The 12,360-nt window shown below is 51.4% G+C and overlaps 5 protein-coding genes across 5 annotated transcripts; 3 read left to right on the forward strand and 2 right to left on the reverse strand.

The window, feature by feature from the left end:
- Positions 1-5,073: 5,073 nt before the first annotated feature.
- SETTUDRAFT_32994 (uncharacterized protein) lies at positions 5,074-5,736 on the reverse strand (the record flags this gene model as incomplete). The annotated part of the gene is made up of 1 exon (XM_008029904.1): positions 5,074-5,736. The coding sequence occupies one exon, from the start codon at positions 5,734-5,736 to the stop codon at positions 5,074-5,076; it is 663 nt and encodes a 220-aa protein (XP_008028095.1).
- A 443-nt stretch (positions 5,737-6,179) lies between these two features.
- On the forward strand, positions 6,180-7,049 carry SETTUDRAFT_21320 (uncharacterized protein; the record flags this gene model as incomplete). Its single annotated transcript, XM_008029812.1, has 2 exons — positions 6,180-6,742; positions 6,812-7,049. 2 exons carry the CDS (start codon positions 6,180-6,182, stop codon positions 7,047-7,049), a joined length of 801 nt encoding a protein of 266 aa, XP_008028003.1.
- A 667-nt stretch (positions 7,050-7,716) lies between these two features.
- On the reverse strand, positions 7,717-8,373 carry SETTUDRAFT_32996 (uncharacterized protein; the record flags this gene model as incomplete). Its single annotated transcript, XM_008029905.1, has 1 exon — positions 7,717-8,373. One exon carries the CDS (start codon positions 8,371-8,373, stop codon positions 7,717-7,719), a length of 657 nt encoding a protein of 218 aa, XP_008028096.1.
- A 433-nt stretch (positions 8,374-8,806) lies between these two features.
- On the forward strand, positions 8,807-9,261 carry SETTUDRAFT_155307 (uncharacterized protein; the record flags this gene model as incomplete). The annotated part of the gene is made up of 3 exons (XM_008030228.1): positions 8,807-8,843; positions 8,911-8,970; positions 9,044-9,261. 3 exons carry the CDS (start codon positions 8,807-8,809, stop codon positions 9,259-9,261), a joined length of 315 nt encoding a protein of 104 aa, XP_008028419.1.
- Positions 9,262-10,226: 965 nt separating this feature from the next.
- On the forward strand, positions 10,227-10,655 carry SETTUDRAFT_32997 (uncharacterized protein; the record flags this gene model as incomplete). Its single annotated transcript, XM_008029906.1, has 1 exon — positions 10,227-10,655. The coding sequence occupies one exon, from the start codon at positions 10,227-10,229 to the stop codon at positions 10,653-10,655; it is 429 nt and encodes a 142-aa protein (XP_008028097.1).
- Between the last annotated feature and the right edge of the window lie 1,705 nt (positions 10,656-12,360).

Consider the following 12,360-nt stretch of genomic DNA (forward strand, 5'->3'; position numbering starts at 1 on the left):
CTTATTATTGACGGCCATGAGAGCCACTGCTCCATCGATTTTCAAGATCTTTGCAAGGAGAAGAATATTATTCTTCTCTGCATGCCTCCACACTCGTCTCACCTGTTGCAGCCCCTTGACGTCGCCTGCTTCTCGCCATTGAAGCGCAAGTATGGCGACGCTGTTTCAGGCTTGGCACGCAACCGCACCCACTATATTAGCAAGGAAACCTTCCTACCAGCCTTTAAGGCTGCTTTTGAGCAGTCTATCACGAAGGAGAATATCCAAGCTGGCTTCAGAGGTGCTGGTCTAGTCCCACACGACCCACAGGCTGTGCTATCTAAGCTTGATGTAGTGGTGCAGACACCTCGTCAATCACCACGACGGGTAGCTGCCTGGCAGGCGCAGACACCACGCAACGCGCGCGAAGTTAAGTCTCAAATTAGTCTCATTCAAGAGAGCGTGAGAAAACGCCGTGGATCTTCTGCCAATTCACTCACTGAGCAGATCGCGCAGCTGAGTAAGGGGGCCCAGCAAATAGCACATAAAATGACGCTTATGATGGAGGAAATGGGTACGCTTTGAGCGGCTCTTGACAAGTCGAATAAGCGTAAAAGCCGCAAGCGGCGATACGTACGGACAGAAGAGACTCTTACTATAGGCGAAGTACAAGAAGTATTAGCTGAACAGGCGGGTAGCAGTCGTGGTGATGGTGAGAGTGCGTCGAAGAGGGTGCGAGGAGAGCGGCGGTGCGGGCGTTGCAAGCAGACTGGACACAACGCTCGTACCTGCGCAGTTGAGATAGATAGTGCAAGTGATAATAGCGATTCTAATAATTAATTTAGTATATTGCAATAGTTTATTGACTGTGATAAAAGGCTGTGATAACGTGTTGAAGTTGACGCGCTGGTGGGGAGGTGTCCGCTCGCTTGGGGTGTCCGCTCGCTTATGAACCACGTTATAGTAAAAGTAAATTAATCATGATACTGAAATTTTATTATAATTAAAGCTTACTAAAACTATTATTTTCTTTACTTAAATGTTTTCAAAACTAACTTCATTTGGATTTTTAAACTTAGCTAACGTGTTTCACTAGTAAGCGGGCCACCCTAGTATGTAGGCCACCTCCCTAAACTATTACATTTTTGTAATAGTATTGCGCAACACTACTATAATATTTTTTATTAAGTAGAATAAGATATTATTCTTTAGACGTATTGCTATCCTCTATATTATCTAATTCTACTTGATAAGTGCGAGAGTTGTGTCTAATTTAGCTACAACGCCTGTAGCGCTATTCACTACACACCCTCTTTGTAGACGTTGCACTATTATTATAGCTACTACCCTCTGCCTTAGCAATCTAATTAGCTATCTAGCTAACTATTTAGGACCCCTCTACCTATACGTAGCGCCTCTTACAAGTTTTTTACTTTATTACTTTAGTAATTATAGCTTTAAGGCGATTAAGTTTCTCTTGTATTAATACTATATTATAAGCTATTTGCTAAGCTCTCTTACTTAACTGCTATATCTACTTCTTAAGAGAACTTATAGGAGACCTTTGCTAGATTTATATATAGTTCTAAATAAGCGTAGCCTGCGCCTCTATTTCGCGCGCGTTACGCAGCGTTTTTGGCTCCTAAGTAGTAGTCTCTTACGCTAGTAGAGTTAGCGTACGTAGTATAATGTTAAGCTATAATAAAATAACGTTATAATTATGCAGTAAAAGTCTAGCACCTTAGAACCTTCTATGGATATTTTCTAGTGTAATAGCCTTATAATAGGCCTTTTTAAACGCTAGTAGGAAGGTTTTTTTGCTAATATAGTAAATATAATTACGTGCTAAGACTAAGATAGTATTACTATACGCGCACTTCAACAGCGAGAAGCAGCCTACATTAAGAGGCTATAAGAGGTGCGACGAGTGGGGAGGCATATAGTAGAGGATTATCTTTATCTCTTTGCAAAGATCTTAGAAATCCACTAAGTAGTAGCTCTTATAGCTATTAATAATAAGTAGCCTATACGTCCCTATAGGCCGCGCATAGGAATTAAAGTAACAAAGCTAGTTAAGCGCTAGATTATTGTTTGTCTAGCTAGTAGGACTAACTTAGATTACCTAGTCGCGTGGCAGATCCTCTATAAACTAGGTAGAGATTAGAACCTTGCTAGCAAAAATAAGAAACGCTAAGATACGCGTGCCTATTGCGCTAACGCCTTATATTAGCGTAACCTACTTATAATTGCGTAGCTATATCTTCTTTATTCTTTCTAGTTTATCTAAGCCTATAATAATTAACTATAATAAAATCTTACCTATAAAAAAGCTAGTCTTATTTAAGTTATATATATCTTTATTTATAATACTATACTTTGCATTTATATTCTAAACTAGCTTAAACTAGCCTTTAATAAGCGCTAGGTCTTTATAAAGAGCTTGCTAGTCATTATATAGACAGCTCTAGCGCGTATGTAGCTTAGGATTGCGCTAGACAAACCTATTAACCTAGTTCTTGCCCACCTCCTTCCCGCCACGCTCTTAGAGCAGTCTGTTAGCTATATCTCGCACGTTGTCTTTCTTATAAGGTAGTCCTCGCTTAGCCTTAACTATTACGCGCATAGTAATAGCCTCCTCTTCTAGTTTTGTTAGGCGCCTTGCTAGTAGCTTCTAATTGCTTTAAGGGCGCTATCTAGCTTATTAACGCTAGATTGTTGTTTATAGGACGCTATAGGCGGTAGTAGCGCGTTATTTACTTTAAATTAATTTAGAACTAAGATTAGTAATAGCAAAAAATAGATCTACTTTAGTATAAGTTTTTAACACGTTGCGTTATAAAGACATTGCGCGTTATTGTTGCAAAGGTAGGATATTATAGGGAAGTGGCCTATATACTAGGGTGGCCTGCTTACTAGTGAAACACGTAAATTAGTAATAAAATATTATAAACCAGGTTTTAATATTTTTTTCTATTATTTAGAAAAAGAAAAACTTTACAGGTACTATTCATAATATATAATTTAAACTTTATAATATTACTTAAATTACTTATAGCTACAAAATAAGTATTACTATATAATTATGAAATTATTGGTTACTAGTAAGTAGTTTTTAATAAAACTTACTTTATTTTTCATCTATTTTATTTTTATCAACTTTTTGAATTAGTTGAATTTGTGAAAAGTAATTTAATACTTATTTCATAACTTATTATCTACAATAAAGCTTTTTCATAGTTTATAATAACTTACTTTTAATTAATAACCTATTTTTCTCTAGCGCTAACTTTTAACTTTTTTAGTTATAATATATAAAAAGTTTAAGTTTTTCTTTATTAAGTAAGTTAAAATAAACTTAGTAGTGGGTATTATAAAAAATACTATAGTTTTTACTTCAAGTAGGAATAGCTTTTTAAGCCTTATTTATACTCTTATATAGTACCTCTAAAAGTAAAAAATAGTTATAATTCTCTAATAAGCTATTTTAAAAGTTATTAAAGTTAGCTTTTATAATACTATAAAGCTTACTATAATTTTTTTAATGATATATATATGTAATGGGCGGGCCCAACGGGCCGAGCGTACGACTACTTACGCCATCCATAGCCAAAAAGGCAGTAACAAGACTTCAAGCTTCTTGAAGTCCAGGTAGTCGTATAGATATACTCGCTTAGAAGCTAAGCTGTACATACGTAGGCGTAGCCTCTTACAATATATACTTATAAAGCTTTTACTAGTTAAGCTACGTAAAAAGCTATAAAGCTTTACTAATAGCTTTACTAGTAAAAGCTTTATAAGTTATATACTTTTTAGTATTACTTAATAGCTTATTTAGTTATATAACTAGTACTAAGTTATAATATTATAGTACTAACTCTATATAGTTTGAATATTACAGTGCTAATATAGCCCTCTAGCTTAGTAGGCTTATAGGTAGGTTAAATAACAAATTATTAGTAGGTTGTTTAACCGCCGCCGGGAGGCACGGGTTGCCACACAAGAGAGGGGGCTGAGACTCGGCGAGTAAACCGCGAGCGAGCGAGCCAACGGCTTCGTTTTGCTGAAACCAGAACTGTGATGGCGTCGCACGGCGTGGTTGGGATCTTCGTGACGATCGTGTTCACCCGTGGGATGGGATTGCAGTCACTGGGTGACCACAACGGGTCGAGGGGCTAGCGGCCGGCATTGGATCGAGGCTGGTCCTTGTCTGGGGGGGGGCCCAGCCTCGAGCAAGGCGCGATGCACCAGCAGGCGGTTGCTCTGCAGCAGCCCGAGAGGCGGCGCGCAGGCTACAGCAGCGGTGCGTGGCGTTGGCGCCGTCTAGCAGACATGGTGTATGACGTCGCGGCGACAGGCAGCGCCAGTCAGTCAGTCAGTCAGTCAGTCATGGCAACGCCAGCAGTCTCGCCAGTGCCCGTCTCGCCATTGTCTGCTGACAGGTGGGAGCGCCAGTCGAGCAAGCAGCAAAGACGACAAGCATGGCGATACACGTGGGCCGATCAGCCACCAGGGCGCGTCCCGTTGGCGCCCGGATCCGATACAGATACGCACCCGAGATGGCCGGGTCGGGCGGGCGAGAGCAAGTAAGTATAGTATACAAGTAGAATGGCAGGGCAGGGCAGGGTGAGAGCGCATAGCGCGGTGTCGGGGCTGAGTTGGGAGCAGGCAGCGCGGACGAGGCGACGCGACGTTGGAGGAGGCCGAGCTATGCTGTTGACGGCTCTCGGCCGGGCAGGGAGCGTGGTGATGGTGGTGATGGTGGTGATGGAGGTGGAGGTGGGTGGAGGTGGGTGGAGCGCCAGGGAGGGCGGGCGGCGGGCGTGATTGGGCGCGCGCGCTGCACAGGGCCGCAAGCAGGCAAAGTCAGGTGGCCCGCTTGGCCGGCGAGGGTGTGCAGCGCCCACGACTTGACGCTGATCGCGCGGCCTCGAGGCGGCCAGAACCCCGCAAGCACACCACTCGATGCCTGCACCCATCACCCACCCTCATCGTCGACATCCCACGCACGCACGCACATACACGCACACACTCACTCACACTCACACGCACCACACACCCATACCCGCTCACTCACCCACTCACTCACCCACTCACTCACACGCACGCACGCACGCCTGCCGCAGCTGCGCCTCGATCCATTCGTGGGGCGGGCTTCTGGTACTTGCGTGTCGAGTGGCAGACCTCGCGGCCAGACTCTCTGCAGTAGCGGCGGAGGGAGAATTGGCGGGTGCGCAGGTCCTGCATGCGCAGATGGAAGAGGGTGTAGTTTTGTTTCCGGTGGCCGCGGTCCTCAATCTGCGTGTCCACTCTCAGGTTCATGTTTCCGTCAAGGGTCGAGTCGTCGTGTCGTATTGATATCCGCTTGGACGTGGGGAACAGCTCAGCAAAGTCGCGGGGGGTGGTGGGAATGGCGTCGCCGCCAAGCGGCTCATGGCGAAAGACGGGAACGTCGTAATCGGGCATGCCGTCAAAGTCGTCGGCCAGGTCCTCTTCTGACGTCGACGCATAGGTGTCGACGGACGAGCGCGGGGGCAGCTGCGGATAGGGCGCGACTTGATAGGGCGTGGGCGCAGCATAGTCGCCGTCTTGATGGCGTCCCTGTATGCGGCCGTGGCAGGTTTCGCTGTGGGCCAGCGAGGGTCTCCGGTCGCTGTACTCTGTGGCGGCGGTGTCGTATGAGCGGTTGCTGTTGTCGCTGCGGCCAGACGTGGTGCTGTTGCTCGAGGGGTGGTGGCGCCAATGGGCGGTTGGGGCCATGGTGTGATGTAATGTGATGTGATGCGACGACGAGGGTGCGGAGCGGTGGTGATGGCACCGGGCCTAGTAAGAATATGGGCTAGAAATGTTTGGGTGAACAGACGGGTGAGTTTGGCACTGCAGCTGTCCTGCGACGGCGACAAGCATATAGGCAGACGGCGGGCGACTGGGGCCTGGGGCCTGGAGCGTGGGTGAGGCAGGCGGCGCAGCGATCTGGGACAGCTGACGAAAGGGTGACCTGGCACAAGGCGGGCGGGCGGGCGCAAGGGCTGGGGGGAGGGGATTAATAGCAGCGGTGCAGGCCGACCGAGTGCAGTGCAGGCGTGTAAGCAGTAGCGGCAGCAGAGACGGCCGAGTAGATGGGAGTGGATGGAGGAGGTGGAGGAGGTGGAGGAGGAGGAGGAGGAGGGATAGTAGCAGACGGAGCAGAACAGGCAGAGGAAATGCGACCCGTCCTGCAACGCGCAAGCACCGCCCTGGCCAGCCTCGTCAAGTCGGACTCACGCCCTTCGACGTCAGCAGGCCTCAAGCGCGCCGACTCTGGCTACGACTCTGTTCACTACGGCGGCCGCCCCAACAACAACAACAACAACGACGACGACGACGACGATGACGACGACGATCAACCAGAGGCACGCCCCAAGGCTGTGGGCTACTCCAAGGGCCGCGCGCTGATCCCCACAAACACCATCAAGCTCGAGTTTTCAAATTACGCGCATCTCGATGTCAAGCGGCGCGGAGCCAAGTCGTACAAGAAATACGCGTTTGAGTACTGGGGCCACGACTATTCGTGGAAGCGCATCATCAAGAAGGAAGGCCAGCAAGAGACCATTTCCTACTACTTGGTGCGCGACGACAACGACAAGGAGCCCCTTGCGCACATTTGCCCGGTGCGCGTGAGCCCCAGCGAAGCCCATGAGGAGGCCGCCAGGGGTGGCTGGGTGCCGCCGTGCTATATGCGCATCACGGACGAGAAGGTGCTCAATTCCGACTCGGACATATCGGAGTAAGTAGCAAACTACATGTGAACTCGGGCGCGCGCATGAGGCAGCAAGCTAACGTACATGGTCAACAGTGTTGTCGTTGCCACGGGCCTCATTGCACTTGTGGATGACTGCATCAAGCGCCGCTTCCACTCGCAGCAGAGCACGCATATGCACATTCCGCTGCTGCGCAACTCGTCGTTCAAAATGGCCAATCTGGAGTACATTGGGCCCAAGCGGCTGATTGACGAGGTGTTTAATCGCAAGCAGTACGACGGCGGGCAATCCAAGCGACAGGCCGCGCCGGCTGTGCGTCGTGTGCCGACCTGAGGGGCCAGGCCTCATTGTTTTGGAAAGCATGTTGTGTGCGGCGGGCGGGTGCAGCATCGGACTGCACATGTACGACCAAGCTGTCAGAACTCTTCTGTTGGGACGCTCGCCTGTCACCCGCCGCCGTGCCAGCACCCTCGGTGCTTGTTTGTTTTCCTTTGTTTCTTTTCTTGTTGTTGTTGTTGTTGTTGTTGTTGATGTCTCTGTTCGGTCTTTTGGCATGCGCTATGTGTTTGCTGCATTTGTTGAGCGTGGGAATCTCAGGATACCGTCCCTGGGAGGTATGTTTTGGATGCGTTTGCACGAATCTCGAGGTTTTGGTCACCAACGCCACGATGTTGTTGTTGTTGTTGTTGTTCTTTGCTGTTGCACTTGTTCGCGGATCCGTTACACGTCTTTGGATGCAGATTACGATACCACCTGTTTGGAACGAATAATGAATGGGGCGCGTTATGCCCTGATGCCATTGGTTCAGCATGTGCCCTGCTCCGTGAGCGTATGTATACTTGGTCCGGGCTCACATGTTCGCAGTGTGAGGCCGAGGCCGTGTTTGCTCAGGCGGCGGACGTGTAGCACCTTGCATGACTGGGGTTTGTTTCTGGGGCGGACGTCAAGGCACGAAGCCGGGTGGTGGTGGTGGTGGTGGTGGGTCGGTGGGTCGGTGAGTTCATGGTAGGCAGGTAGGTAGGCGCTCTTTGCTCGACGGCGGCGGCGGCAGGCGTTTGCGTGATGATGGCACAGCATTGGCATCGCGCACACACAGCCCTTGGGCAAGCAGGTACCCGTTATGTCGCTGCTGCCATGTGACTGGCGATTCCTGCCGTTTTCGCCACCCTATGCATGTCATGCCATGCCAAGCCAGCAGGTGCGAACCGCTCCGCCTCTCCACCTGCCCTGGCCGCTCTGGCACGACGGCCCTGTGAATACCGACAGGACCAGAACACCACACGCAAGACGACGACGACGACGACGACGACGCTGCGCCGGCCCTCGGTGCATGTCCCCGGCAGGCAAGCCAGCGCCTGGCCGTGCTATCACGGGCGGCGGCGCGGAGGGCAACGGCGGGTGTTCTGACTACTGCTGCATGGTGAGCTGGCCTGGCACTAGCATGATGCCTTGCAGCGCGGTGGATACGCACATGTTGTGCACTGAGGGCCTTTTTCTTGGGCGCCGGTTCCAGAAGACGCTCGCCGTGGCACTCCAAGAGCTCCAAGTGACAGCGCTCGGTGCCGGATGCTGCATGGGGCCCTTCCCGTTTGGGATGCTGGCAGGCCACGGCCACGGCTACCGTCAACTCTCCGCACACGCACACGCACTCAGCCATGCAGCTTAGCCATGTTCTTGGTTCTCTCCCACACCCCGTCGGCCCGCTCTAGAGGTCGCCTCTCGACCCAATGGCTTGGGCCCGCTGAGCCTGTGCAAAAATGTGACCTGGGCACCGCTGCTGGCTGTGTGTGTGTGTGTGTGTGTGCTCCAACAGAGTATGACTGACGAGGCAGCTTGCCGCACTCCTTTGTTACTCACTGCTGCCCTCATACTCGTCTCTGCGCCGTCTGAACGAGGTGCCTCTCCATGTCGCCGAGTTATAAGTAGCCCTCCGCTGCAGAGCACCGCCGGACACTGGTCCGCCAAACCTCCTCCCCCCAAGCCTCTCCCTCGCCTGCGCACGCCTCTGCTCTCTCCGCCTGTCCTCTCCTTTGCCCTCTTGACGTAGTCTGATACGCCTTGCCTGCATCTGCACACCTGCCACGCCCACCATGGCAAGCCCAGAATCTTGGTCGCAGCGTCTTCGAGGTCCGCCCGCCATTGCCCTCCCCCCCCCCCAGCATCACACACGCCAATGCACTGACACGCCCGCCAGAACACTGCCTCGTTCGAGGCTTGCCAGAGCCTACCTACACTGACCTCTCGGACCGCAGAGGTAGGGCGCCTTGGACGCGCCCCGTCCGGTCAGCCAGCGCCCAAGAGCAAGCATTGCTGACACTCAACCTCAGGAGGCCGCACCGCCTGGACTACCATGGTCGCCGTAAGCGGTACTAGCTACCAGGCCCGCTTCTGGTACGATGGCACCTATCTCCACCAAGCAAAAGAAGACTGTTCCGAGGTGGCCCTGAGGTCCATCACTGGGTACACAAACTCGGCCCAGACACCACCACCAGCCAGTCACTATCGAAGCCTGGCCACCCAGCTCGACCAGTCCATCACCTCCTGATGGCCAATCTGACTGGCTGACTCTTCATCCCACCACACCCAAGCAGACTACATGGGCGTTCTGGCATAAGTGTCGTATAACAGCCGCGTCTGACACTAGTCGCTCCATGCTGGAGCTGATAGCACACACTAGCTCTGAACCGCCATGGTATTGGAGTTGAGGACAGGACGGCAAATAGGGAGGCAATGTCATTACCATGTACTGTATCTCGGCCATAATGAGAGGCTGTTTTTGCATTGTCTGTGTGTGTCTGTTGCTGCTCGTTGCTCGTCATGGTCTTGATGCACCGTCGCCGCTTCCTCTAATCACGGCACACTAGGAACTAGCGCCACTGCCTACAAGACGTTGTGGCGCTTTGGTACAAACTCTGTGCCCAGCCAGATACACCTACTACACCTACTACAATCCCATTCACATGCTCCATCAACAAGGCCACCGTGAAACACCGCCCAGCGTTGCTTCTCCCGCCATATCTCCCTCCCTCCCCGCAATCCATCCACATTGCCCGCTGCACCCGCCTCCAGCGCGACATTCTGGCGCCACTGCTGCCCCACCTGCATAGACAGACAAAGCCAGTCAATAGCTCGTCACCTGCTGACGTGAAAACACAGGCGCCCGGCACAACCTCCGCGCAGGCGAGGCCGTGTGCCCTAAGCTAAGTCGTCAGCGCGGCCCCACGCGCACCGGGTCGCAAGTTCGCATTAGGCCGGCGGCAAGCCTGCTATCTGACACTAGTAGAAGCCTGCTCAAAGGTAGAACCGTCAGATATGTTGCTCTTCTGTGAGCCGTCGATGCAGTTGGTAGCCAGTGGCCTGGCTGTCTTGACCACCATGGACTGACTGCCGAGGCCTGTCAACAAGACGCCTTTTTGCATATCAAATTGCATTCCAAAACACAAACAAAAACGTTAGCAAGTCGCCAGCATCCCACATTGGCCACACAGGCTGTGCTCCAATCGCGTCAACATGCCCGACACTACACATTGCATAGACGCATCTGCTCTACGCGACATAGTCTGTGGCACCTTAAAGTGGGATTCTAGGAACCAGGGTCTCATCCCTTGCCACATGATCGAGGACCATTTGTCAAGGGAGGAACAATTCTTGTCGGCCAGGCTGCGGTTGGCTGTCCGCCCGCTCGGTGGATTACGAGTCACATTCGTAGACGATGTCGCTCGTGCTGTATGTGGGACTGTGGGTAAGCGAAGCCGTTCATCTATCGAAAGCCTTTTGAATTGCGAATCCAATGCAGATCCTGGTGGCATACATCATAGCAGCCCCGGGGAAGATTCTGGACGAGCCTTGAAGACCACTGCGCGGAGCCTCCACAGCCAATCACTCCCCAGCGCGAACTACGGGATATGCGGCCGTATGCTTGGTGACAGTCACACATGATCGGTTTATCTCGCCGTCCTCTCGGCATTCGCTGGGCTGTGTTCCAATGGGGCTCGCTGGCGCCAAAGAGAACACGACTTCAGGGGTATTCCGATATTCGCATCCTCTCATTTAGCGTCAAGAATAACCGGGGACTCAACAAGCCCTCATTCGCTCTGCACAAGACCATAAGCCTGTTCGCCACGTACTGGTGTGTATGCATGGATGGGGTAGGCCTGTCCAAGCCTCGCTGTGCTATCGCTTGCTGGAATCCATAAACTGGCGACGGGAGTAGTGCTGTAGAATCATTCCGAACTCCTGGATTCCACGAGAATATCCAAAATCTTCAAAGCAAGTTGCCATGGATAGTTTGATTGTGTCAGAGATGTTGGGTGCTTGTGTTTGGTGGGTGGGATTCCGCTTACATACTATATTTCACTCCCTGTTGGTGTAACGACGTAGATCGTCGGGACATTGGCTCTCCGAGACAACCGAATTTGGTCGTCGGCAGAAATGAGACCATCTTCTCATCCTGTTGAACACTTCTGATACGATCGATACGCCCTCCGAGGACCCATTTCGCTCCTTCCACAGCAATCAAGCCACCGTATTGGCTTCTTCGTCGTCTCGCCTGCACACCCACAGCAACAAGCCCACTCCGAACAATACCATTCGCTTGACGCATCGATTCTTTGCCTGCCACGCAGCACCATGCCTACGCCAACATACACTCCACAATGAATAAGCGTGGCTCAGCCTAGAACATCCCGCTATGCAGACATCGTCCCAGCGCGACAGGCCACGCCAACGCGTCTGGACATTTGTGTGCCGCAAAGACACGTCTTCCCACAAGAAGTCTCTGTTCGCTCACCAGCTAGCAGCTCCTTGGCGCGTGTTTACTGGTAGTGTCAGTCCTTCCAGCAAAAGGAGATGAGTCTGGCCTCGTAAGTGAACCAAGCTTACGCGACCAGCTCACGGACAAGTGCCTGTCAGATAGGGTCAAGTCTAGAATAGACGGTACGTATTATCGATGTGGTAGTAAGATTGTCATGAAGAAATACTGATGGCTGGTAGCTGGAATGCAATATTGCTCTGCGTCGAGAGCTGCGTCCACCGCTCCAACACGTTTTGGGTCCCATCGAATGGCACCACGGCTCCTGCAATCGTCACACGACCATAAGGCTCGCGGCCGGATAGTTATAAGACGGCGAATAGAGCAGCCGTCAGAATACCACAACGGATGCTCAGAGAGGGACTATCCGATTAGACGTGGCGTTGGGTCATGCAACCCATGGTTCTCCCAATCTGTCTTCATTGTATTCCCGCATAACGCTAGGATATGCGCTGGCGGAGTATCTGCATCAAGGTGGCACGGCTACGAATTACATGCTTCTTTCGAACAGCCTAGGGGACATGGTAGAACGACCCCGTCCGCCACTTCTACACAATTCATTTGTAAGCCATCCACTGGTGGCTTGGACTCGGCTTATTGGACAGGCTAATGTCTCGTGGGTCTGCAGATACAGAGTGGCAGTGAGAGGGATGATTCGAAGAGAATTGCTGGACTACTTGGCACACCCATGGGACTCTTTCCACGCGTCAGGCAGTGCAACGTCTTCATGGCGGTATCCCTTCAAAGCACAATATCTGAGAAGCTATAGTATAGACTCAGGGGCATATTCGACGTGCTTACCGCGGCAGGGAGACAGCGGGTCATCATCGTTTG

Source organism: Exserohilum turcica (assembly GCF_000359705.1).
Source record: "Exserohilum turcica Et28A unplaced genomic scaffold SETTUscaffold_4, whole genome shotgun sequence".
In the NCBI taxonomy this organism is placed as follows: Eukaryota; Fungi; Ascomycota; class Dothideomycetes; order Pleosporales; family Pleosporaceae; genus Exserohilum; species Exserohilum turcicum.